This window comes from Scatophagus argus, chromosome 12, assembly GCF_020382885.2.
Source record: "Scatophagus argus isolate fScaArg1 chromosome 12, fScaArg1.pri, whole genome shotgun sequence".
Classification (NCBI taxonomy): Eukaryota; Metazoa; Chordata; class Actinopteri; family Scatophagidae; genus Scatophagus; species Scatophagus argus.
The window spans coordinates 22,825,751-22,852,851 of NC_058504.1; the positions used below are offsets into that span (position 1 = coordinate 22,825,751).

Consider the following 27,101-nt stretch of genomic DNA (forward strand, 5'->3'; position numbering starts at 1 on the left):
AGATACACAGAACACTTCCTGTTAGACGTACTTCCTGTCAGGTGTGTGTACTCACAGTGCGACCTGCGACAGCTGTTCCTTGGTCAGGTTCAGAGGATGGTTGAAGGCGCTGATACCATACTTGCTGGGGTCTCTCCCATCAGGCAGGTTTGCTCTCAGGATGCCGTTGTTCATCACGTTGATGAAGGCTCCGATACTGTGCCAGCCTTTGTTATTGAACCAGATCTGAGAAGGCAAACATCTCATTAATTATCACAGCCAGTCAGAGAAACTCATGATGAACTGAATAAAAGGAAACAAGTTTCATTCTGTAATGATCTGTCCAGTAGATAAAACTTTCTGATTAAGCACTGAAGTGACTGCTATTAAAATTGCTATTAAATGTGATATTTCTGACAGCAAAAGAAGGTTATTTAAAATCAACGCTCTATAAAGTAAGATACTAAAGTTTTCCTTTGAATCAAGGCTTCATCGCCAAATGATGTTGTGTCGTGCTGTACAGATTGTGACCGAACGTGTTCGACTTCACACTTGTGCTGTCACGACCGTTTCTCACCTTCACGTTGTTCTTTGTGTCCAAACCGTTGATGAAACCTGACAAGCTGTCGAGGAACCGATCTGCAGCAGCTCCCTGAAACATTACACACTTCAGATTCGGTCTGATGCATCTTTAGACATTCTTATTGAAAGAGAATTTATCTGAGAAGTTCACGATCTGACTCCTTGTTTGGTTGTTGAAGGCTGTGACGCAGATATAACGATCATGGTCTGTGATATTTTTCAGAAACATTTCGTTCCTCAAGTGTCTCACTGACCTTCTGTAACTCAAAGATCTTCCTGATTCGTTCAATTGCGTCATCAACCTCATTGGCTGGTGGGAGGACTTGAGTGCTCCTGGCGCCCAATGAGAAGCCTCCGTATCTGCAGATAGAAACATGAGATCCAAAAAGTGAAAAACAGGAAACAATAGAATTCACAAAATAAAATGAGAGCAAAAGATGAAAAGAGACTAACCTGAATTCATTCACCCAGACTTTGTTCTTCAGACTGTGAAGCAAACACATGGCTTTTAGTCACTAAGGACTTCCTGAGTGTGTATTTCTACTGTGATATATTTCCAGATGTGTGTGCGTGTGTGTATGTGTAAGTCACCTCTTGCCGATGATCTGAGCATAGGTTTTCACCAAGTAGTCGGAGATGTTTCTTCCCGTCAAGTTCTGCAGAGTGTCGGTGGCACTCAGCTTCATCTGAACAACAACGACATTAGAGTCATTGCCTTAAAAACATCAGCATTTAAGCAAAAACACACACAACTAACCTGACAGGCAGCAGTGACATTCAGATGAGCTGATGAGTTATGGAGTCATTTTATGGGGTTTTTGGGGTTGTGTTTACCATCTTAAAACAAGCCTTAACTTGTTCAGTTGTTTAGGAAAATGGTTTTGACTGTGGACTGTGCTATTTGGGGAAATCTCCATCAGCGTGAGGCGAAACACCTCAGAGGGACACAAATTAAGCCAGTTAGAGCCATGCTAAGTTTGAGTGCAGGTCTGACCTCAGGTGGGGGCAGTCCTCCAGCTCCAGCAGGACACTCCGGCAGCATCTTCTTCTTGCCATCACAGCTGCAGAAACAGGCTGGAGACGGGTCCTCCATGGTCCAGTTTCCGGAGCTGAAGAGCTGCTGGACGCTCTCGGGGACATCAGGAGTATTCCACTCCTCGTCACCCATCGTACACGGAGCCTCCCTGAGGATGCGGGAGGACGACGTTATTATTTACATGACTTGAATTTAAAACACAAGTAATATTTAAATTTTTACTGAAATATATGGGATACTGAAGTTACAATACATACAAGGTCACAAACCAAAAGTTCATTTTTCTAGTTCTAGTTCTCTGAAGATGTAAAGACTAAGCTTCAGTCAAGTGTTTCTTACGGGATTGAATGTCCGTCCATGCAGCGAGTCCCGAAGCCCGGAGGATCCAGCAGAGAGTTTAATAACCTCTGCATATTGCTGTCTCCGGGGGCGTCGTCACTAACACACAAACAACACACACATTAAACTCAGCTCAGTCTGCCATTGTGTGTTTCACAGGCAGATATGTCATTTTAGGTTTCTAGTCTTAATAATCACATTATTTAATGTATATGTGTGAATATGTGGTCTGGAAGTCTGACTCCAGGTTGCAGCACAAACCTACAAACAATTAATTCAATAACTTCAACACTGCGATTAGAGCTCCACACCATATTGCTACAGCTTAAAACAGTGTGCGACGGCGGTGTACCTGATGAAGGTGACCTGGTCTTCGTACATCCAGGGCTGCAGCTCCAGACTGGGATATTTTCCAAACGGGGGGACAATGAGACTGAAGACCAGAGCGATGCACACAAAGACAGCAGGAAGAACGATCTGCAAAACAAACAAATGAACTTTTGATAAGAAAATCAAAAAGCTAACATCTTCCAGAAATAAAAAAAAAACACATATATTCTGCATAAATACATTATTAATATCGAGATGAAAGGATGAAAGGATGTGCAGATGTCAGCTCACCTGAGCAAAGAAGCCCTTCCTGGAGCGCTGAGCATACAGAAATCGTTTCCACATCAGAGCCACAAACTGCTGCCTCTTAAGACTCCAACCAGTCACCTGATATGATCCTTTACCATCGGTACAGTTCAGCCAATCCGTCTCCCTGCACTCTGAGAGGTCACATGACACAGGTCACATGATACACCATCAAAACTTTGATGAAGATTAGCTATGCTCATATTAGCACCAGCACGCTAACATTAGCCTGGTCTGTGGAGAAACTTCACGATACTGTCTGCGTTACAGTCAAATGATATTCTTTAACAAGCATTTGGGAGGTCCCACTCTGTCTTAGAAAGAGAAGGCAACATTGAGGATTGTGGTTGAATAATGAGAACATATTTCGTACCAGGATCTCCTTCAGACTCATTGCAGTCATTGTTATCGTCTTCCGTCAAAGGTTTGAGACAGCTCTGATGGTCTCCTCCACCGAAGGCGTGAGTCCTCCTCCGCCTCCGAACAGGAAGTGTACCGTCTGAACACAAATTTCATATTACGTTTAACACACACCAGAATGCAGTGAAGAAATATGTGTCAACTGGACGTCGGTGTTTTCAACGTCACTCCTCACCTGAGGGCACTTCAGTGTCGACTCCATTATCTTCAGCCACTTTCAGGAAAATCTACAAAAACAAAAAAAACACTGAAATAATTTCATGTTATAATCACAAGGAATATCATAAAGGAGCCATAACTTGTAAATTCACTGTAAACACTGTAAATTCTCAAATAAAATCCAAGGTTGAAACAACAAACAGAACATTTAAAATATTTAGTTTCAAAAAAAACAACTGGTTTTCTACACAGCTTCCTCTCACACTGAACTGCATTAAACATCAGATTAAGGAAATAAAAACCAAGTGACCTCCTCCAGTGTGGTGTCAGACACTCCATAGCTGGAGATGCTGAGGTCAGGCAGCTTGAGGTCCAGGTCTTTGAAGAGTTCAACGAAGGCTCCGTCCTTGGCAGCGCTGTACGGCAGGACGTAGGTCAGCTCGTGTCCCAGGTCCTCCACAAGGCGGGCGGCGGGGACGTGATGCAGGATCAGACTTGAGACCAAGGACACATCGGGGGGGACGAAGGGAACATTACAGATGGATGCCGCGGGGCCGTTTTCTGGGAATGGAGACATGAAACACGGATGAGATATGCCTGAAGGTGAACAGATCAAGCGCTCCGCAGGGACAGAGGGCTCACCGATGGTAGCAGCCTCACTTTCATGTTCGCTGCCGAGTCCTGCGTCGCTGCTGCTGACCGACGCACACTCCTCCTCCTGCAACACCGAGAACACAGCGATTCTTAAGTACTGATACAAACAATAAGGCTGAAAAATACTGCACAGAGAGGCCAGTGGATGCTGAGACACAGTGGCTGTAGCTGCAAGTGCCGGAGACCTTCTTGGTGAAGGACACAGTGCTGGAGGAGTTCCTGCAGGAGCTGAGCGAAGGATCCGGTTCTTTCTTCACCAGCGTCAGGTAATAACCTGTCCCAAGCTGGTTCTTCAGATACAGAGACGAGCCCACACAGCACAGCTTCCCATGGGAGATGATGGCGATCCGGTCACCCAGGATGTCCGCCTCATCCATGTGGTGTGTGGACAGAATGATGGTCCGACCTAATGGGTGGCAGGAAGTTAAACTTCAATTCAAGATCTCACACTATTTCACCTCAGAGTGCAGCTGGTGAGTAAAACTTAACAATATTCAACTGACCAATCAAGACAACTCACCCTGTCTGTACTTCAGCAGCAGATCCCAGATTCCTCTGCGGGCGTAAGGGTCAACACCGGCTGTGGGCTCATCCAGTATCACGACCTTCGACCCCCCAACAAAGGCCAGAGCCACAGACAGTTTCCGCTGCATACCGCCGGACAGCGCGCTGGTCCTGGAGGTGCGTTTGTGTGGCAGTCCGGTGTCCTGCAGGATCTGCTCGATCTCACCTTTCACCTGCTGCTCTGACAAACCTTTGAGCCGGCCGTAGAACCAGATGTGTTCCTCCACTGTCAGCCTGCAGGGGCACCACATCAAATAAAAAGGTCACATGATAAACTGGATGAAGATACTTAAAACTGAAACCTTTTAAAACAGTGACATCTCCATCTGGAGCGTGGCTAAAACACGGACAGTTGGGCATCGTGTTGGAGGACTCACATGCTGAAGAGGACATTGTGTTGTGGACAGACTCCCAAACTCTGTCTGATGGCACTCAGCTCAGTCCTGATGTCTTTGCCCAAGATGTAGGCAGTACCAGAGGTCGGAGGGAACAGACCGGTCAGGATGGACCTGCAGGGGAGAAGAGAGGCGATTATTTACATAAAGATAATGGATCTAAGCCGGTGTTATCCTGTCCCTTACATGTTGTCCTGTTTCTGTCTATACTTTAGATTCTCTCTGTATCTGTACCTGGCTGATGTGCTTATGTACTCACATGGTGGTGGTTTTTCCAGCTCCGTTGTGTCCCAGGAAGGAGGTGATTTGCCCCTCGTAGAAGCCCAGCGTCAGTCCGTCCACTGCCAGCTTCTTCCCGTGACGATAAACTTTCACCAGGTTCTCGATGTAGACACCTGGCTCCAGGTGAGCCGGCTCCTCCTCAATACACACAGCTGGAGAAAACAGCTCTGTTTAGCTCGTCTCTCTTACACATTAGCCTTGTAGATTACACTGAATATAGTTTCACTTCTCTATTTAGATTTTTCACTTCGCTCTTCATGGTCACAGATGCCATTACAGCTGAGTAACACCACCGCGTAGTTATTCTGCGTCACAGCGGTCTCACCTCCTGGGTTTCCTTTCCGGCTCAGGGGGACTTTGTTGGATGACACATCTTTCTCTCCGAACCAGTAGGACTTAGTGAAGGGGAAATACCAGGGTCGCGGGATACCATACTGACCTGAAATGCGCAGGGAACAAATCTTAATAAACTCACACTGATGATCAGTGTTTCTGTGTATCTGATAAAGCTGTGGAAAATGTTGCTGTTGCGACAAAAAAAAATATGACATCTCGAGACCCTTTCAACCTAAAATGAGGTTGAAAATGTTAAAAGAGATTCAGAAGCAAGCAAAGAAGTAAGACAGGATTGTTGTTGCTGTCATCATCATGGGTTTGGTGAGAGAAATATCTTGTTTTAACTTAACTTTTTTTTGGTTGTATTGAGTGTGAACTGTTACATGTCTGTAGTAAAATAAAAAGATGTTAGCTCTCACCAGGAAACACGGCCTCAATGTACCAGGTGAGGACTCCATACAGGAAGGAGTCGAAGTACATGAGGGTGATGGCGGTGCGGAGACTGAAGTCGTCCTCCTCCAGAGGACTTGACACCAGGTTCTTCCACTGGATGCCGACTCCCTGCTCCTCGAACAGAGCGAAGTACTCACAGCCGAACCCAAACGCCACAGGAGACAGGAGGCTCTGCAGGGGATGAGGACATGTGACTCGCTCTGTCCAATAAGAACACAGCATTGCTACAACAAACACATCAAAGTTCGGTAGTCTTACAGCGAACACTTTGGCTCCAAAGCCAATGTAGTCCTGCCAGGCAACGCAAAGCACATAGGGCAGGTAGAGGGTGAAGTAGATGATTCCGCCACAGGCAGCAGCCAGGTTGGCACGGGCGAATGCCGTGCTGAGGAGAAAACACTGCATGATGGTTACCACTGCGAAGGACCCCAGGAAGAGGAAGACCACTCCAGGGTCACTGTAGGGCAGCAGGTTCCCTTTCTGTTCAGAAGGTTTAATAACAGAAGCAAGTTTCAAACACAAAGACAGTTTTGAAATGTCCCGACTGTATTTCAGTGTGTTCACTAAGAACCAATATACTTAACATTCAATCTGATGTCTAGCTCTATTTATGAGCAGCAAAAGACTACCAGTTGTAGCTCCTGTTTTATTTCACTATGAACACACACACGTAATTTTATCAAACACCAGTAGAAGTAATGTGATAAACTAGCTAAAGTAGCTTTTCTGGACAGTTGATGGCTTTATTGATAATAGACAGGAAAACAACAGAACTGAGAACTGAGTCTCACACATACATGCCTTACATTTATTGTGTAAGCGGAGAAATCTCAGTAGTCTTTTCAGTCTTTCTATCTCATGTATCTCTTTAATAAATTACTTATATAACACACATATATTTATTAGTAAATCTGTATCCATATTTAACCATTCACAGGTCCAGCAATAAATATCAACTGCCCCTCATGCTTTCTTTTTGCAGACCTCAGACCCAATGTGATGGCATCAGATAGCTTATTCTGTCCCACTAACAGTTCAAAATCCAAAAATATTCTATTTACTATCACACCACACTATGAACAGCAGAAAAACCTCACACATAACAAGCTTACCTGTTTGCTTGAAAAATGACTTCAATAATTAATCAATTATTCAACAATAACAACAGACAAGAAATCAGGTACTGAGAAGTTTCGTGAGTCGCTTGTCGTCACCTTAAGCAGGAGCACCAGCAGTCCAGCGCTGATCAGCAGAGGAATCAGGCTGCTGATGAACCAGCTGAACCACAGGATGCCGTTATTCAATCCCATAATTCTCATGGTCTCCTTCAGCCTCGCCTCCTTCTCGTACACCACGCTCTTCAGGATGATCGCCACTGAGTACATCCAGGCCAGGGTCATGAAGAGAGGCATGGAGCGGCTCATCACCCGCAGGAAGCTGAGACAGAGAACGTAAATGGTCAGAACAGGTGAGAATCTGCAGCTCAGAGCACAGCAGACGAATGGTCGTGACCGGTCTTACATGTCATCTACGTAGCAGGGATATGGCATCTGCTGGATGTAGACACCCGTCTTCTCCTTGGTGCCCGTCAACGCTCTAATAATGCCGTGCTCGATAACGTCCTGCAGGTAAGTGAATCCACCCCAGATGTACCGCATGTCCTCAAATGGATCAGCACGAGGACCTGGGTCCCAGTACCTGAGGAGGAGGAGAGATAACGTTGAACATTAAACGATAAAGTCCTGCTGGTTTAAATATAACAGGTCTTCTTAATCAACCCATTTGTACACCTGTTCAATCAACAAGATCCCTCTAAAAATGTTGCTGTTGCTAAAAACAGCGTTGCTGCTACTGAGGTGGGACTCAACATTCAGAAACAGGAAATATTTCATCTGTGTGCGTGTGTGTGTGCGCGTCCCCTTACGCATCCTTGATTTTATTGGTCCTCTCCACATTATCGATGTCCATACGGATCTTGTAGTTGAGTTTGGCTGGCAGCTCGGTGGCGTTGGGCTCGATGTCCGGGAAAACGATCCCCGCCCAGAACTTCCTGTCCTCTAGCAGCAGCATGGACTGGTCGACCAGTCGCTCCTCACTGGAGACTGGTTCCAGTTTGTCCAGGTTAACACACTAAAACACATGCATGCACACACATGCACACAGATCAGGTGATGTGATCTTTACCCAATCACAGCCCACCTGATTTGGACCTGATAATGCAGTCCTGATGCCTTTATATCAAAGAGATGATGATGACTGAAACTTAAACTAAACTAAGCATGTGATCACCTCTGCAGTTCCCACAGTGTCAGCAAGCTGTCAGGTTTGCATCTGCACAAACCATAAATGAATGTGTATCAGCTGTGAATGTGTGCAGGTGAAACACTGACCTCCATGAAGCGGGAGATACTCATGATGGCCTGGTCTGTCTCGTTGAAGACGTCCCTCCAGGTGAGGGCGCTGCCCGGTGGCCGGGGGTCTTCAAGCTTCTTGGACAGGAAGTTGGAGATGTCGGCCACGGTCCAGTCGGTGTTGGCCAGCTGAGCGTGGAAAAACCTGGCAGTGATGTTGTTCTTCAGCATAGTCTGGATTGTCAGATGAGAATTTAATTTATAGACTGAAGAAAAACGTATATATGAAGAGTAAATATTAAATAAAATCAAAACGTATTAATAAAAAGAAAAGAAAGAACAAAATAAAGAAGAGAGCATTAAATAATCAACAAATAAAGAAGAAAAATAGAATATAAAGAATGCTATAGCAGGTGAGGCGGTGGGCAAAATCCGTTTACCCTGATCATGTCCATCTGCTCGCTGTTCTCCATGAAGTTCCAGACTTTGGGTCTCATCTCCTCCCACATCCCACCCAGGTCCCTGAACACACCAAGCTCCTGGAAGGTCCTGTTCACCTGAAAGCATCACCGATACAGACACCACAGTTACAGATGAGACAGACTGCTGCTGTTGCAGGAGGTGATGACACAGGAAGTGATGCCATACCTCGTGGATGACCCTCTGGGTGGCAGGTGTGTGGGGGGTGTACAAAATCTTCCCCAACAGCAGAGGCTTCAGAGCCTGCCAGATCATCCTGGACATCGGGTTGGAGTCCATGTTCTTCACCAGACTGTTACAGTATGGAGCTGGCAAACACACACACACAAAACAAGAAACAATAATAATTCAGAATCCCACCATGGTGGAGTGTCATTTTTCTTCTGCATACCTCTCCAGTTCAGACTATCCTGGAAATACAATCTGTACCAGTAAAAAGAGTTATGAACCCTGAGGACTCACTGGTGGAGTTGTCGTACAGGGACGTGGACTCGTCCTCGCTGCTGTTGTGGTTTCCGAACAGGGCCTTGTAGTTGCTGTCCTCATACCAGTTGAGGGATTTGATCTGCAGGCCGCCGCCTTCAGGGTGACCGCACACGATCCTGGAGACAGCCTGGTACATGGTGCTGGGTGACGACGTGGCGTTCTGCGTCAGGAAGATGATCTCGTTCCTCAGGTCAACCCAGCTCTTCATACTGGCCAACTGGACAACAAACAGAGGGAGCGCTGATTAGACTGGTCAGAGACTCTGCCAGCTACACACAGCCAACACCAAAATACAAAATCCATCCTGTTCCATATTGCTTGCATGGTGTGGGGGCCTCGGACCAGGTGTCATTAACTCAGACCAACCAGTCAGGTGTTACAAAAACCAACAAACAAAAACTAAAACATTCAGAGCACAACACGACCGTCCTTGTGATAAATCTGACCTCTGCTCTTCAAATAATCGCTGACAGTAGTGAAGTACATCATGACTTCCTGCAGGAGCTCTGACTCATTTTAAAACAGTGACGTTTGTCCAACTGATTTCTGCACTCATCGCTATGAACAACACAACCTAAAATACTCCATGAATGAAGTATTAACAAAGTATTATTACTTAAACCTGTGAAGTTTAGTGTCACTGCTAAATCCAGACTTTCCCATTAATTCCTGCGATGTGGAAAACAAAGAGTTCCTGAAAAGACACAAGATACAACAGCTATTTGCATCTGATGTTGAAGCTACGCAGTCTCCAGCTGTCAGATAAGTGGAGGAAAAGTCAAAAGCCAAGAGGAGAGGAGAAGCTGCAGACTGCAGGACTGCTGTTGTTTCCTGAAGCGGCGGCTTCGAGAGGAAGAAGAGCTGCAGGTTGATGTGTCACTGAAACTTCAGCAGAAGTGAAACCATCGCAGCCTGAATCTGAAGGAAAGCTTATTCTTTATTTTCACCTGAACATTTTTACATCACTGCTTCAAGTGTGTGTAGATTATGACTTTAACACAAACTTGTGTTTACTGTCCAAATTGTCCACTAACAGAACTTAATAACAGAAGTTATTATTATTATTGGTATTTAGGTGCCTTTTCTAAGGTAACTGTAGCATGTTGCTGTCAACTTTATACTTGACATGTTGACATTGAAAGTAGGTCAGAAGTTAGTGGAACGCAGTTGGCAGTCAGTTTGCCTCAGGCTCAGAGGACATCTCTGTCCAACTATTGGGAGATACTGGATCTCAACATGACAGTAGGTGAGGGGGGGGGGGAGTTTTACATTAAGCTGGTTTAAACTGTGAGGTCGTCACAAAAAGTGACATCAGCTGGGCATTGGTTTTAGTTTTTCCCCATGGGATACTTCTCTTTTAATTAGAATTTTCAAAATAAAGCAAAATAAACTGAAGGAAGGAAATAAACGTTCAGCGTGTCTGGTAAAATTAAAGGTTTATACACTTCCATCACATACACTCATTCTGTTCCTGATTCAGCATCCACATAAACCAAACAAAACACAGCAGTCACATGTTTTCAATTTAGCCCTGTGTGTTTGTGTGTATGGCAGAGAGAGAGAGAGAGAAGCGAAAGAGTGAGTGTGTATACATGTTAACGTGTACGATAGCTACAGGGTGAAAAACAACAAACTGGGTCATTCTGCCTGAACTTTACTCTTCTCTCAGAGCGCAGAAGAGCTGAAAATATTTGACCAAAACTGACTGAAAGACCAGACCTGAACCTCAAACAGAAGCTCCCAGCTTTTTAGACCGTTCCCCAATCTGTCCCCTAGTCTGTCTTCCAGTCTACCAGCCCAGTGGAGCTGCAGAGCTCACTGTTGGCTGTGGTACCTTCACAGAGTCAGTGAATTTACTGTTAATATTACCACTGATAAGTGCAGCTTTAAGTGTCACAGTGTCACTCAGAACTCCAGCATGGCCACCAGAGGCTACAAGCAGCCTCCTGCAGCGTGTAGCATCTAGGTGCTGAGCAGGACACAGATGAACGCTGAGTGTTTGTTGTTTGTTCAGTTTTCTGTGAAGTGAAAACCTGCTGAGACATCTGAGTCTTTGTCCAGCTGGGAGATCATCTGTCTCTGCTGCTGCTGCAGGAAAACAGCTTTTATCTGGACACAAAGACTCACAGAGACACGGCCAAGTAACCTCAGTGGCCTACTCAGTATGCTGCTAACATAGGCTGGAAGACTGAGGAAACGGAACCGTCCATCCACCGGAGGACGCGTGTGATTTAGCGTAACTGACATGATCTCAGGTGTTTCTTACCTCAACTGCAAGTGAACCCAGACCGTCCAGGAGGTTGTTGGTTGCCTTGGTAACCTGTTTGACGGCCTCTGGGTCAGACCCAACGTCCCTCTAAGAGACACAAAGAGACATTTTGGTATCCAGCTTCATGTCAAAAAAATTCAGCAAATTCTAATAAATAACAAGAGTACAGGACGGATTTTATTTTGTCTTAATATCATTTTAGTTCATTTTAACTATTTAGACTGAATTTGATGGCAGCAGAGTTTCAAATAGGTTGAGACAAGCAGGGCTGGTTGCTGCATTGGCTGTGTATTTTCATTACTGATCAGCAGAGAAAAATTCTTGAATCTTCACTTCTTTAACTTGACTCAAACTGTAAGCTTCAGTATTTTCCTCTCTGACTGAAACATTGTACAGATTTCGTTCTCTGCTGTCGTGGAAACCTCGCGATCAGTCGGCAGCTCGTAGATTTCTGCAGACAAAGAAAACGAGGTCTCGCTGACGTGCAGCTCGCTTTCAAACCTTTAAAAGCACCAAACTGGTCTCCAGGCCATGAAAACTGAGCCCGTAAAGAGCAGAGGCAGGCCAGGACACGCCTCCTCCCACACACACATAACACAGTAAATACACAGCAAACACACCTGAAGCTAGGTGAAAACGCCCTCTGTCACTCGCACACCATTTCTGCACGATTCACACCAGAACAAATACCAGTCAAAAAGTACTTTTTAAAGTACTACCAAAAGTTTGACTTGATTTTTTTCACGTTCACCTGTGAATGTGTTTACATGACATAAAAGAATCAAGAAAGCAACGTTGATGTTATCAAATCTATGATTCATGTTGATTTATATCCCCGTGATAAGCAAGTGATTAAACACCAGCTGTTGATGCAGGTTGAGTAGAAAGTAAAAGTTGTACCAAGCTGTTGAAGTTGAACAGCGTCGACAGAATGAGAAAGATATGAAGATTCGAGTTTGAGTTCTGTTCATTAACTTTAACATCTGACACACATATTTGTTTTGCAGGTTTGATATTTTAATAATGATAATAATCAGGATGTTTGTAATAATATTAATCGATTCACTGAATTGGTTTGGTGCCAGATTAAAGGGCCGTCCACATCATGAACAATAAGTGTACTGATAACGGTGTGATTGTCCACCCTGAGGAACAACGATGTTCTGTAAACAGTTAACACCAAGCATTCGCTGCATGCCGCAGCTGTGTCAGCAGCTAACCTGCGGTTAAATTGATATTTATGACCTGTTTCTGCTGTGTCATGCGCAGACAAACAAAAAGAAAACCACAAAACTCTTCAAAGACAACAGGAGGAAAGTGAATCTCATGTCCCTGTTCAGGACATTTAACACATACTTTCATACTTTAAGACTTAAGACCCTGTCATCCACCTGCTGAAAGCTCAGGCGCTTATGGTGCTTCACATGACACAGCGTGACATAACTTGATACTGAAATGATCATGTGACCTGAAGACTAATAGTTATTGAAGAGTTGTGTTTTCTTTAATTAGCTCGTCTCTACTGACAACCACAAAAGGATGCAGAGGCAGATCATCTACTCTCAGGTCCTATCTATTTAAATCGGACCATGTGACTTACAACTGGCGTTTCCACCAATCAGAGCTCTGCCATGTGACCTGACGTCCGTCAGTGGGTGTGTTCTTACCCGGATGGGTTTGAAGAAGTCCAGGTTGCTCAGGAAGTGCTCCTCTGCATGGTTTAGCCAGGTGGGAGGGGCCTGACAGATGACTTCCTGTACCAGCATCAACACCTGTTGGTCCGCAATGGTCACAAAGTCCTTCAGACTCCGCTTGCCCCCCTTCCTGGGACACATGTCCCTCAGGTGGACCCCAAAACCTTTCAGGAGGACCTGTGAATGGACGGCGAGAGAGAAGATTCAAAGGTCAGGGCCAGGACGTCCTCATTAATCTATAACTATTATAGATTTATTCACTTCATACTGGCTGACTTTGTTAAATATTCTCACATTTCAGTCAGTATTCTGGGACTTTTGTTTCGCATAGTTGGATTCTTTATCCTCTGACTTGTATGCCATCGAATGTTCTCATGTTTGGGCCCGGATGTGTTCAGACTGAGCATGTGCGTGAGTGAGTGTGTCCTCACCTTCTCCAGGTTGATGTCGGCCTCTCTGATCTGCTGAACGTTATGCTCGGGGAAAGAGGCGTTCCTCAGCAGAAAGCTCGACAGAGTCTCATTGTCTCGCAGGAAATGCTTCAACTTGAAGCCTGAGAGGAGAAAAAACAGTGCTCAGAGAAAACTGACACATCCTCCTCCTCACATCACTAAAACTGTCCAGTCAGCGAGTTAATAGGTCACTTCACATTTCTTGCTCGGTGTGAACATGAACCGAACCAGAACTAAAACACTGGATCGGTTTTTCTCCTCGGACTAGATGACCTCCAGGTGAGACAGACACCTGAGGCTACGGGCTGTCAGAGAACTGGTGACCGTACATGGCCTTGTTATGTAAATCAGCCTGTAGCAGCAGATGAAACACGTGAGGTTTAGGATAAAGTTATACAAACAGACTTATAATCTCGTCTCAGCTGCGTGCCGTCTCATGTCGGCAGGACAAACATGCATCACATCGGACAAAACCCTCGTACACGCCCCCCCACTCTCTTCTTCTTCTGCAGGTTTAAACATGCAGCTGTGCTGAGAGAAACGCACACCAACACGAATGTGTTCAGTTTAACAAATCAAACAGGAGATAAATGTCTCTCTTGTCTACAAGTTTTATCCCTCCAAAGGTCAGATTCACTGTTCTAAAACAGCAGGTTTGTTCCTTCATGTCAGTACATTTGATAACACGTTTCCTCTTATTTCCTCTTCTCCATGTTCTCTGTACCAGATGTTTCACCATCAAAATCACCCAAACCTTGGATTAAAGACATCACAACGTCAAAGCTCATAAAGAATGCACTATGGATCTGTTACGGTGTCTCAGATGGACAAACTGTCCTTCCCAGGCTATTGGGAAGCACACATTTACAGTAAGCTCCATGCAGACATTATATACATGTCAGGGAAGTAACGACCCATCAATCTCTATATCGATGGAAAGTGAGAAACACTGGTCCATATCATCATCTTAAAGATATGCCCTGGCACGTCTTGCTAGCGCCAGGCAGATGACGACAAGCAGCCAAGAAAAAGACACAGTTGACATTTACTCTGCTCTCAGGTATAAATCAGCAGTATGGAAATTTGGATTTCGGTGAAAAGATGAATCAACAAAGCACACGCCAATTGCAAACAAGATGGTAAAAACACTCAGGAAACATGTTGAGCCCGTAAGGCATATCACCTGGCATCCACTAACCTGCTGCCAACACTACGCCAACACCAGCTGCTTAGCTTCAACAAAGTAAGGATGAGAACACGTGAATGCAAGCTGAAATTCAGCTGTGGCACAAAAACTATAAAATAAAACCATCGAACGAAACTGTGTAGTGGGAGACTCTGTGGCATCAGTAAATATTAATATATATAAAAATAATATAATATCAGATCCCACAGTCATGTCAGCTTATTCAAGGGGGCTTCATAAACAGAACCGCTGTCTAAATTCAATCAGTCACTTATTAAACAGGCTGATGCTGTCACACAGTGAGTGGATCCATCAAGCAGCATCAGTGAGACCAAACAGCTTCTTCACTAAAACGCCATAAAAGTCTCAACGTCCTTTCAGAAACGTTACAGCCCCTTCTGAAAGGCTCGGTCACCGCTCAGTCCTTACGGATCAGACTGTGCGCTGCTCTGTCTTCACTGGCTCACAAAGAAGCAGAGACTGGAGGTATGGAGGCCTCACTGGGACAAAACCAGTGACGAGATGAGGTGAACTAACACTAACGGGTCAGAGGACGTGCTGAGCTGTCTGACATCAGCAGTCCTGAGTGATGTGATTGGTCAAATGAGGACCGGTTTCCTCAGGGAGCTCCAACAGAGAAACACGTCGGCTTCAATCAGAATTTACTGCACATTATTTAATTATCAGAATTATTAAACCAACCTGATGACATGAACAAAACCAGAGAGGAGTTTTTACACTCGCTGACTATCTCAGCCAATCAGCAACCAATTCACGAGCTTCATCTGACAGAAGTTCTGCTCCTCATCCCGTCACTAAAAGTTTGGTTACATCCCTGACTCTTGGTAATAACAAAATATTTTTTCTCTCTTTATTTCTGAAATGTTTCAGCATGAATCATTCATGCAATTATTTCATAGTTATTAAATACTGTCAGTCATATATTCTCACTGCGCACTTTCAAGGATACTAAAGCAGCAAAGCAGAGGATTTTCGTGTAAAACTGAATATCCAATATTTCCTTTCAAAGTACCAGAAGTGAACTCATGCCAGTTCAGATCTACTCATGTGTCTGTGGATGAAAACTGAGAGTTTGTTCAGCTGCAGAGCGACACATTTGAACCTAGTGACGCTCAGTGTGACGCCGCTGGAGCGACCAGAGAGGCGATGCGCTGACCGTCGCCTGCTGAGGCTGAACTCTCTGGTCCGGGTCGACACTCTTCGCTCTCTGAAATTTCCACTGGACCTCTGAGTCAGCGAAACTCCTCTCCAATAGCTTGGAGCAGCACTGGACTCTGACCAGGTAAGAACACCTGAGAAGCCTCCCACAGCTAAACCTGCTGCAACTCATCTCTCCGCCCCCGCTCACATGTCGACAGGCTGTTCTCACGAACTAAAAGAGCAGACTTGTGTGATTTTGTTTTGTGTATCAGGTGTGACCAAAAGGAAACAGCAGAAACGTGTTGAAGCTCTATCAGATGGAGGAGGAGGAGGAGGCGGAGGAGGTGAGCCTGCAGGTCAGAGCAGGTACAGAAAAGAAAAGGCCCCCCACAGTGAGATAAAACTGCAAATTAACACACAAAGGAGCAAAATTCTTTTTGTTCAATGAGCCTGAAAAATCCAGCAGCAAAGGAAGGCTGAGTGAGAAAGTGTTGAGCTCTGAGACTCGCTGCTTAGCTCCGACTGATTTAACACAGCATCACAAAGAGACAAAGCCTGACAGATTGACCCAACTAAAGAATAGTGAACAACGATCAAGTTACCAGGGCCCAAGCATTTATTTAAAATTATTTATAGGAAACTAGAGTTACTGCCTTGTCTCGTGTTTGCACACCTCTGTGCACCAATCAAGTCTCAGTTTCTGTCTGTCCAGACTCGTATCTGTAGTGACTGACAGACCTTCAAGAAGCTCAGGATCATCCAAACCAGTGAGCTTGTGGTGGACTGCAAGGGTTCACATCTGGACGTTGCTTCAGAGAAACGTAATCAGGAACAACCCGACAGTACAGAGGACCTATACAAGTGACTTTCTGAACTGTATTAAGCAAATTAAATTTTATTTCCTGGCCATGAAGACGTCACTACAGCCACTGAACCTGATGGAGCCGCTGAACGAGCGAGGTAAACATGAGGAGCTGAGTGCAGAAACAGCTCGACCATTTCCTACCTGACTGACTGTTCTGCAGCTCCTGCAGAGCGTGAGCCAGCTCCTTAAATCCATCCAGGTTTTTATCATTCTGACTGTACAGAAGAATCTTCTTGGCATCCGAAAACAGCCGAGAAATTCTGCAGAGAAAACAGAGAACAGTTCAAATGAAGTCACTTACTGACCGGAAGAGGTTACATTAAACTGCAGGTGTCAACATCTAAAGACGTTTAAGTGTCTTACTTTAAATGTTCTTACTTGAGATGTGCGGGAGTTAAAAGTGTAAGTTGAGGCATCTTCAACTACGATGAAGAGCAGTTTTTCAGACTAAAAGTCTCAGCAGAGACAAACAGAGAGGTAAAGCTTACATGGAGTCGTTGAAGTTGCCGACAACCCCGGGAGACTCGCCCGGTGTTGGGTGTCTGAAGCAGGGGTTGTTGGCGTTGCAGAGGATTCCCTGAAGCCAGGGCAGCGTGCCAGCTGATGGCATCGCTTTGTTGGGGAAATGACCTGCAGACAGGAAAATAAAAAAAGACAGGAAGTGACACAGTGCTCACAGCAGTAGGGAAATGGATTACCAAAGTAAAAGTATCAGTAACATGACAGAAACTGCCAACAGATAGCAAGTCTGCAGCATGGGAGATGTAGTCATATTGAATACACTTTAGTAATCATCATTTATTATTATTGATCAGTCCTATGATTTTTCTCCATTAATTGATTAATAGTTTGGTCTTTAAAATGGCAAATAATGGTGACGATTGTCTGTCAGAGTACAAAGAGGCGTTTCAAATGTTTTATTTAAATACTTTAGCTGTATCTTTTTTGCAGTAAGTAAAGCCACTGTGGGAGATGTTGCCAGTCAATAAGTAGGAATACTTCTTTAGTACAATCACTGTGTTTTTCCTTCTAGCACTGCTCTTCTTGCTCTTCTTTTCCTTCCTGAGATTTCTATCTTTTATAAAAGGTTTTGTCCGTTTGTTTTTCCCTCTCTGATGATGAACAGGGTTGTTCAGACAGTGAGGAGATTTAAAATGATACGACACGTGTTTGTGAAAATACACGTGTTGCTCTGCTCAGCAGCCTCAGTCAGAGTTAATCTGAAAGATGCTGAGGATGTTTCATCTTTATCTTCCTGCCGTTGGAACAAACTGTCCCTACGTTCATCTGGACACAATGCAGGTAGATAACCTGTGATTGGTTTATTATCACCTGCAGCAGGCCATCAGCATGCAGCTGAGGGCGGAGTCTGGCAGCGCTACAACCTTTACCCCCACCACCAACACCAGGTCAGCTTCATGTTGAAGTGCCAACTGGCCTCTTTTTAATCAAAACAGAGATAAGATAACAGACAGGACGCGTGTATAGCTCATTACATTCTATAGCTGACTTGCTTTTGAAGAATGGAGATTTAACACGTTCTGATTTCCAGACTACATAATAAAAAGGAAATGGTTTGCCATTTAATTGATTTATTCATAGAGTTTATGCTGCAAAAATGCTGTAAAATTCAAGCACTTTTCAAGGTGCCTAAAGCAAAAATGTACACTCCTGAAGCCTTTATCGCCACATCTAAACTGTTACTATAAATGCAAATTCCTCAATCAAAGTAAATCGCAAAGCAAATCACTGCAATCAAAGTATGCCATTACGGTGTTAATTTTACCAGTTGTTCACCTCTGACTGTGCATTTTAATTTCTTTGGTCTATATCGGGGATTGAGCTGATTAAAGTTCCTAAATTTTTCAAGTATTTTACTTAAATTCAAGCATGTTCTTCATGTTGAAAACATAGCGACTGAAGTTAAGCATTTTCCAAACCACATTTTAATATCAATTTAACAATCTATTAATCAATAAACCTTCTATCTGCTATAAAGAACTACAAAGAGTTGGCTGATTAAAACACCGACATTTTTAGCAGATTGTAAACAGCACAGAGTGAGACCTCCTGCTGATGAATGAACAAAAGGGGTCTCCATGGTGATGGTGAAACTAGAAAATAGAGCTGATATCTTAAAAAATGTTGATACTGGAGCATTTCCTGACCGTGTTTGACCAATCAGCCATGACTGACCTACAAACTCCGTCCCTAAAGGTCCTGAACCTTCTGGGCCTTTGGATCTGTCTTAAAGGAACTACGTGAAGTTCCTCCAGGCCAGACGTGACTTCCTTTGATCCTTAAAAGAGGATTATTATCAACAGAAGATCCTCAACAAGTTTCAGGCTGAATATAAAGGTTACAAACTAAAAATCAGATCAAAGTACTCATCCACTTTGGACTTCAGCGGATATGAATTAGACGCAGATTGATTCTGTGTGAGCCAGGTGTCAAGAATTGTTTGTAAAAGTAAAATCTAAACTTTGTCTTTGAGAAACTTAAGACACAATGATGCTGTGCTTAAAGTATCAGTGTGAGCGCTTCAGAACTGCTTTAAACCTTAACAAGTTTCAACACGCCTGAGCTCACATGCCGTATGAATCACTGCAGAAGCATTCGCCATCAGACGGCTGCTGCAGAACTAAGAGACTTTTATGTCCACAGAGCTTCTGCTTTCAGAGGGAAACAGGAAAATGTGTGGCTTCCTGGTGCTGAGTTCAACAAGGTTTAATGTGGTTCTCAGTTTCAGTAAGAAGAGATCACACGTCCATCTCTCATCCCTGCTCATTTCCCTGAACACCGAAGTGGATTATTCGTTCATACCCGATTAAGTCTCCAGAGAATTTAAAGGATGATGAAGCACACTGAAATAAACGTAATAAATTTCTTCACACTGTAAACAAAAAGAGAAGGAGAACGTGGATCTGTTTGTTTCCGCTCCTTCAGGTTTTTTTTCCTACACAAAATTACATTGCCTCAAGCAGCTTTGTTTAATCCAGTTGACATTAAATATGAAAGTAGAGGTACACTTAATCCTTTTCTTTAACAGAGTATTAACAATAGGTCACTTCGATGACAGCTATGTTATTCATCATTTTAACCTTTGAGAGATGGGAAGTCTTCTTGAGTCAATTTGTTTTGATGTTTTTAGGGTCTGAAGTGTTTTACTGTTTAATTTAACTTTATTGTTTTCTGTCAGTCTTGGGAACATGTCGAAAATAAATTTAAAGAACCGCTTCAGTATTTGAAACTCTTTCTGACAGTCTTACTCAATCCAAAACAAGCAGCAGCCTCACTTAGCATGAAATGATGTGGTTAGCTTAGCATAACGACTGCAAGCAGGAAAACAGCTAGTGTGGCTCTGACCAAATGTAGTACAGAGCCCCTACTTATCTCTGTAACAGTTCAGTAACTCCTCCTTATCTCTCTTACATAATTCTATCATGCCTTTATCGATGGAGAACGTAGCTCGGACCTTCACCAGAATTGATAATGATGTTACAGCCCGGTAATAAAGAGCCATAAAAGTGAAGAGATAAATCAAAATTAGGATTTTAAACAGGACATTCAGTATCAAGATGTTTCATTTGAAATCCTGCAGCAGCAAACAACACTTGAGGCACCTCTGCACTTCCTCCAACCGTCACATATTGATCAATAAGGTATGATTAGGAATCAATCAAGCATTCGGAGTCCCACCAACAGCTGATACCAAACGTCCTCCAAGGTGCAAGGGTCTGAGTGCTGCTGCTGCTGCAGATTAAAATCTGATAATCAGGGACTGATGGACCTTCGCATTCACTCTGATTACCTCCAGAAATACTCCCAGCATGCACCTGGCTGTCACTGACCCACCTTCAACAGCTCAAGTGACCTTTAGAAAACCAAACAAAGGCTTCTAAGATGCATCGTTTTTAGCAGATTACTTGGATAAAAGTATGTGGACACAAGACAGATTAGGTGGGTCATCCAGACAGGGGATCCAAAACCGGCCAGACCTCACATTCTATTTTTCTTAAGTATAAGAATATGGTCCAAAGTAAGTAGACAACCTAACATCAGAACCAGATTTGCAAACGCAGCCTTTTATCTCAGTTCCAGCCTCCATACAGACTATAATAAAGCCTCTCTCCAGATGGTGTGAATATTCATATGTTTCAAGATTTTGAGGGAAACTTTACAAAACACTACTCAGTTGTATGTTTTAATACTGTTGGTTAGAGCTGGTGTTGTACTGGGCCGACAGATAGTCCAGAAGAACAGACTGCTTTTCAGTTTTAGATTGCACAGGAGTTCCTAATAAAGTGGCCACTGAGTGAATCAGTACAGTCAGTGTGCTTCTGGAGAAACGAAATCTAATAGAATATTCATGTCGAAACCTAATCTCTCCTCTTAATGCCTTTCTGTCTTGCGTATGTTGAGTCAAAGCTGCTGATCTAATAAAACACACTTTAACGTCAAATGTAAAACAAAGTGAAGCTGCAGAGCAACAGAGGACGACCGTCCCTGTATGTGTGGTCGGATAAGCAACAGAAAAGCAACGAGAACCAACTGTAATATAGCAAAACATGATCTGGGTTCACGTTAATATCTCCAGGTGTCCACGGTGAAACACCTGAGCAACATCAGCTGGGACAGTCAGTCTGTGAGTGACAGCCAGAAGACAGGTGAGGAGTGAGAGACAGACAGGCGATGGCAGGACATGGTCTGAACATCATCGTCTCGGTGATGGATCTACAGAAACGTGACTGACTCTGAGCCCTCGTGTGACTGCAGGCTACGGAGACAACACACACCCTTCACCTGCATTCTGTCTCCGCCAACAACTGGTCCATCAATAGAAAATTTATCTCAAACTATTATACACTCAATTGTTTTTCCATGTCTGTTTCCGACGTGTGAGAGTCACTTCATCAGATATGAAAGTGAACTGAACCTTTTGACCGTCGGTTAAATAAAACATGTGACGTCTTCTCAGGCTGCAGCCATTATAACGTTTTTCACTGTTTTATTAACCAAACAATTCATCTGATGATTTAATCAATAATAACAATAATCTTCAGGCCGTCTGAACTCCGGACTCTGAGCAGACTCATTAAACATGTTGAACTCACACTCATGTTGTTCATATGGAGGGTAGTTGAGCCGCACGGCGATGAGGATGAAGAAGATTAGGAGCGGCCAGATGATCTCCACCAAGAGCTGAAGCTGAGGGACAGGAAGAGAGTGCAGAAACCATCAATGCAAGACAACACACACACACACACACACTCCCGTTGGGAGGATTTCTGTGTGAAACAGGAAGCTGCTTCATGTCTTTATTATTAGAAGTCATTCATAATAAATGAGGAGTCATTAATCGATCAACATCAGACTCTCAACAACAAGGGAGCAGAACACACACTCACAAACACACACACATACACTACCAATCAGTCTCAGCAGAAATTGAGCTGTTCTCCCATGATGCTCGGCTGATATCAGGATGTCATGGCTCTGGCCTTTGACCTCCTTGTCACATCGACTCACCACAGGTCATCATTAAATAATCACTATTTAAATAGTGTTTGAAGTAAATGCAGATTTAGACTCTGGTGAGTTCTGATATTTAGCTTAGTTCCAGTTTTTATGTCAACAGGCTCAGTACAAAACATAACTGATTCATCATTTAAGTGAGTCATTTAAGTTCATTAAAATGTGAAGATCAGTCAAACATGTTAGCGTGAGCTCTGGGAGAACAAATCGAGAATTTCTTTTTATCTACTCTCACAAATTAATAACAAACATGACTCATACATGATGGAGAACATAATGCGTGAAAAGTGCCTGAAACCGTGTGTCTGAGTGAGGTGTGCCACTGACCGTCTGTCGTCGTCTGTAGGTGAAGTTCTTCCACAGCAACAGACCCAGCTGTGTAGAGACAGACATGTCTCCCTCTCTCTCTCTCTCTGTCGCTCTCTATCTCTCAGCCTGAACGAGTGTCAGCCGCCGCTCGCTCTGCATTAAGACACAGACAGGTTGAGCCAGCGCACGGCTCAAAGGTGCAGGGGTCAAAGGTCAGAGCAAATATTAGACTCCTCCACAACACTGAAGGAGGCTACTGATCAGGCAGTTATCCACTTTAAGTACATGAACACATTTAACTACTTTACACAAACACATTTATGTACCTTAAGTACTTGAACTGTCATTTAAACGAAAGCAGACAACTTCCTCCCATAGTGTTTACAGGTATTGTATTGCTGTCTTTGAATATATAAAGTTCAACCAAAATTACCAAATATTCCACAGTTTCCTCACATCTATTACAAAATCCCAAACTTCCCATTTTCCTAAATTGGTACGGGCAATGCTCATTCCTGTCCTCTGTCCCGGTCACATCAACAAACCAATGCGACGAGATAAACACAAAGTGAAGAAATGAACAAACTAAAAGCTCTGGCATTCAGGAGTCTGTATGTCTGATGGAATAATAATGTAAACTCCTGACTCCTGTGCATAACACTGAGACCTGCGACCCCTTGTAGGTGTTCACACTATCAGCCAGGTTAAGCATGATCGGGGGAGGGGGGCTGAGAGGGTGATGTGTGTGTGTGTGTGTGTGTCTGTCTGTCTGTTTGCGGGGGGGGGGGGGGGGGGGGGTTACAAGCCTGTAAATGCACTCAGACACCACCACCCCCCCGCTCGTTTACAGACTTTGATGACAGAGAGCTCATCGTTCGTCCACAACACAGGAAACACTCTGAATAATGACTGAGTAAGGGGGGGGGGGTAGGTTACACCAACAACCCCCACCACACGCGCACACACACACACACACACACACACACACACACACACGTCCTTGAACTCTGAGTGAGAAGCTGAGATGATGATGAAATCAGCTATGTGATCAGGGAGCCAATCAGGAATGTGTTCTGTAAGTTCGTACTCAAGTGTGATTCCTTCCTAAATCTGTCTGTGAGGAGGAGGAGGAAGGTGTCTGATCTTCCTGTCACACTCAGTGTGAATTGTTCTTCATCAAGTTAGCTGTTAAAAGTTGATCACGTGCTTTTCCCTACCGTTGGAAGAGTAAAATATGTTGTTATTATTTTCTCTTTTCACATCTTCCTCATTTCTAATTTTAGTTTTCGTTTTTTTTTATTGATGGATGTTACAGAAAAAACAGAATCCTTTGCATATAGTTTAAAGGTGCCCTATACTCTAAAAGAATTCATTAGATATTAAATACTTATTTTAATCAGAACCGAGGCCAGCAGCTCATCAAACTCACACCAGCTGGATTTTCCCTGAGAACTTTCTTCATGACCTGAGCAAAGGACGTCTACTCAGCTCTCCAAAAACATAAAAAAAAACCTGACATTTTTAAAATGTGATTCTGATATTTTGGGCTCATCTGACGTGAATTTAAAGACTTTGATCAAAGTCTCCTTGGATGTTGGACTTCTTTTCTGTGCTAATTCACTTTAAGTTTGGAGCTTAGTCTTTCTGTTTTCACAAAACGCTTTCACAAAACTTCACCGTCTGTTTCATTAACGTAAAACCTCATAGCAATAATAAGAAACACTTTACATAATGAACCGCAAATCCTCCGTTCAAACATGTTTAGTTCGGTAAGGCGTTGCTTTTCCAGCCGGTTCGTCTCGCTAAAACTGACTTGAAATCAGATCAAAACACCTGCAGCAGCGCTTGAGGTGAAACAAGACGAAATAAAGATGAAACACGACTTCGCTAAAGTGAATTAAAGGTCGGATAAAGAGAGTTAAATACCGGTGTCGGTGTAGTCGGTCAGGCTCACACGCTCCGATCCTCCCCCGTCTTCGCTCCGCAGCATCTGATCCCGCATCGAGCTGCAGCTGTGGGACAAAAAACTCACCGGAGTCAAAACACTATCAACCACACTGCTTCCGCTAAGTGTCTTCAAAATAAAACACAGACGCGCAGACGTTTAGAAGTGCATTGAAGTAATATTTAAGGACATTTAGAATTATTTAAAAGTACAGAGCGGTTTTCCTAATTGTTTGTTAAGCTAGCTGATTTAAAAGTTACTCTGATGTTTTCAGCTTTGGAAATTGATTTTAAATCTTGGAGAAAACTAAAAGACAAAATTATTAGCCATGTGAGCACGCAGCTGTACATAACAGCCGTTGTTTGTGGTTCTACACTGATTTGATTGTTTGTCATTATCGATTTGTTTGTTTTACTTCATGTCTTTCCTGTATTTAATTTAAAGGTTGCTGCTGATTAGACCCATTTCCTATTTGTGTGAATGATTATTAAGTTTTAAAGGTTAGTGTATTTCACATCTTGCTAAACCTACGCTTTTCATCAGCTAGCTGCTTCTGCTGTCACTTATCCATATAGCTACTGTTAGCCCAGTAACTCCTGACTAAATCATAGTAAACGGAGCTAACTACACCTTACAATTCGCTATGGGCTAATATGTAGCTAGATGTTATTTTGTAAGGTGAACTCTGGCCGTACTTCCGGTCTGTGTGAGCTTTTTGACGCTGCCACTGGACAGCGGGGTTACTTTCGTTCATTGAGCGGCTGAGCTTAATGTTTCACAATAAAAGATTAACAAACTGATGTTTCACAATAAAAGAGCTTCCACTGTGATTCATCTGATCTGTTAACGTTAAAAAGTGAAAGGCTGCACAGTTATACCAGGACTATCCGCAACAATTACTGCACTATTAATATTGCTACTTCTACTACCACTAGTACTCCTAGTGGGATAGCAATAATAACAGACCTAAGAGTCATTAAACACTTCCAGAATATGAACAAATATAACAAATTATTATATAGAGATTGGCTGGAAAGAGTGACTTTACTGGTGTGTGGAGGCATGCAAACACGGGGTGTTAATTCTAGTTACTGTAGGTTACAGTACTACAGTCTTTAAGAACATTCAACGTGAACACATTTCCTGTTTTAACCTTATTCTCTTTTCTTAGCACTGTATGACGTTTGCAGCTTCAAATCGCTGTTGAATCAAGCGTGATGAAACATGAAGTCGCGTTTTTGTTCTTTTGCACCGTGACACACTTTGCTCTCTCATCTTTGATGGATTTAGTTTGTAGAAACCTGATGTTTGATCAGAGTTCCACTCTTCAAAGTGTTTTACATACAAAGAATGGTAACTGCGGGGATGATTAAAGAGGACTGATTCTCTGCTGTTGTGTTGGACCGCCCTCTAGTGGTCAAACATGAAACTACAGTTAGCGGTATCCTATTGTTACTACTGTTTAACTGTTACTGCAGTTAACAGTAACATATTGTTAACAGTAACTTACTGTTAACTGCTGTAATACTAATAACAGGCCTATAAAGAGAACAACAATAATTAGTCAACTATGTAAAAACATGTCAAATTACAAACGTTATTAAACACAAAAAAAGCTGGTCAGGAGGGCCAGCTCTGTCCTGGGCTGCCCACTGGACTCTGTGGAGCAGGTGGGTGAGAGGAGGATGTTAGCCAAGCTGACATCCATCATGGACAACACCTCTCACCCTCTGCATCAGACAGTGGAGGCTCTGAGCAGTTCCTTCAGCGGCAGACTGCTACACCCTCAGTGTAGGAAGGAGCGCTACCGCAGGTCTTTCATTCCCGCTGCTGTTAGACTGTATAATTCTATGGTCTAGTCCTCTTTCTTCCCTTACGAGGACTTGTATATAGCTTTATAGTGTGCTATTTTTACTTACCTTGTAAATTGTTAATTTATTTTACCTCTACACTCTTTTGTAACTGTTTTTGCACACTCTTTGCTTTTTGCACTCCTCTTCTGTCCTTGTGAGCTGCCACAACAGGTGAATTTCCCCACTGTGGGATCAATAAAGTTCATCTTAAAAACCTCAAATTTCCACCATATACTTTGATGAGGTGCTGTGCCTTGTCCACTTTTGTCCATGAACCAGTTGAAGAATGAGTTGTCTGAGGGGCCTGCCATCTTGTTTTTCCACTGTTTGGTGTATTGTTGTTCTTTTGCAAACACTAGATGGCACAAAAAGTGTCTATTTAATAGGACAACTGGAAGTTAAGTAGAATGAAGTCAAAATGTGATGTCCTCATATGAGGATTCAGGGTCTCAGGAGGGACAAGACTGGTGGATTCACTGCATGAAGATTTCCTGTTATCAGTTGATCATGTGTTTCTTTATGGTAAATCTTATTCTGTACAATAACTAGTGAAACACTCACATAAGGAAAATACAATAAAAAAAACTGTGCTTCTATTATTGTTTTTTGTCTACTTTTATGATAGCTGATGTTATTCTTGATTTTCTTGCTTTTTGTTTTTGAATGTCACTGTAAACATT

The 27,101-nt window shown here is 43.3% G+C and overlaps 1 protein-coding gene across 2 annotated transcripts in view; it reads right to left on the reverse strand.

Moving 5' to 3' along the window:
- Nucleotides 1–24,705, reverse strand: part of abca1b (ATP-binding cassette, sub-family A (ABC1), member 1B) — a 31,949-nt gene extending 7,244 nt beyond the window's left edge. Inside the window, exons 1-35 of one of the 2 annotated variants that reach the window (XM_046405624.1) lie at nt 24,550–24,705; nt 22,642–22,776; nt 21,894–21,987; nt 17,268–17,409; nt 16,921–17,039; nt 13,547–13,668; nt 13,089–13,292; nt 11,419–11,508; nt 9,129–9,369; nt 8,835–8,974; nt 8,627–8,743; nt 8,226–8,420; nt 7,760–7,965; nt 7,357–7,533; nt 7,050–7,272; nt 6,094–6,315; nt 5,802–6,006; nt 5,372–5,485; nt 5,024–5,198; nt 4,747–4,878; nt 4,326–4,603; nt 3,991–4,211; nt 3,794–3,869; nt 3,462–3,712; nt 3,168–3,219; nt 2,946–3,071; nt 2,558–2,706; nt 2,289–2,413; nt 1,937–2,035; nt 1,556–1,745; nt 1,153–1,247; nt 1,015–1,047; nt 816–921; nt 557–631; nt 56–225 (exon numbers count right to left, since the gene is read on the reverse strand). In XM_046405624.1, coding sequence (XP_046261580.1) covers nt 56–225; nt 557–631; nt 816–921; nt 1,015–1,047; nt 1,153–1,247; nt 1,556–1,745; nt 1,937–2,035; nt 2,289–2,413; nt 2,558–2,706; nt 2,946–3,071; nt 3,168–3,219; nt 3,462–3,712; nt 3,794–3,869; nt 3,991–4,211; nt 4,326–4,603; nt 4,747–4,878; nt 5,024–5,198; nt 5,372–5,485; nt 5,802–6,006; nt 6,094–6,315; nt 7,050–7,272; nt 7,357–7,533; nt 7,760–7,965; nt 8,226–8,420; nt 8,627–8,743; nt 8,835–8,974; nt 9,129–9,369; nt 11,419–11,508; nt 13,089–13,292; nt 13,547–13,668; nt 16,921–17,039; nt 17,268–17,409; nt 21,894–21,987; nt 22,642–22,707 — 5,030 coding nt within the window. In that variant the 5' untranslated portion in view covers nt 22,708–22,776; nt 24,550–24,705. Of the gene's footprint in view, nt 1–55; nt 226–556; nt 632–815; nt 922–1,014; nt 1,048–1,152; nt 1,248–1,555; nt 1,746–1,936; nt 2,036–2,288; nt 2,414–2,557; nt 2,707–2,945; nt 3,072–3,167; nt 3,220–3,461; nt 3,713–3,793; nt 3,870–3,990; nt 4,212–4,325; nt 4,604–4,746; nt 4,879–5,023; nt 5,199–5,371; nt 5,486–5,801; nt 6,007–6,093; nt 6,316–7,049; nt 7,273–7,356; nt 7,534–7,759; nt 7,966–8,225; nt 8,421–8,626; nt 8,744–8,834; nt 8,975–9,128; nt 9,370–11,418; nt 11,509–13,088; nt 13,293–13,546; nt 13,669–16,920; nt 17,040–17,267; nt 17,410–21,893; nt 21,988–22,641; nt 22,814–24,549 lie in introns of both variants that reach the window. The other variant, XM_046405627.1, reaches the window with a different exon arrangement.
- Nucleotides 24,706–27,101: the final 2,396 nt, after the last annotated feature.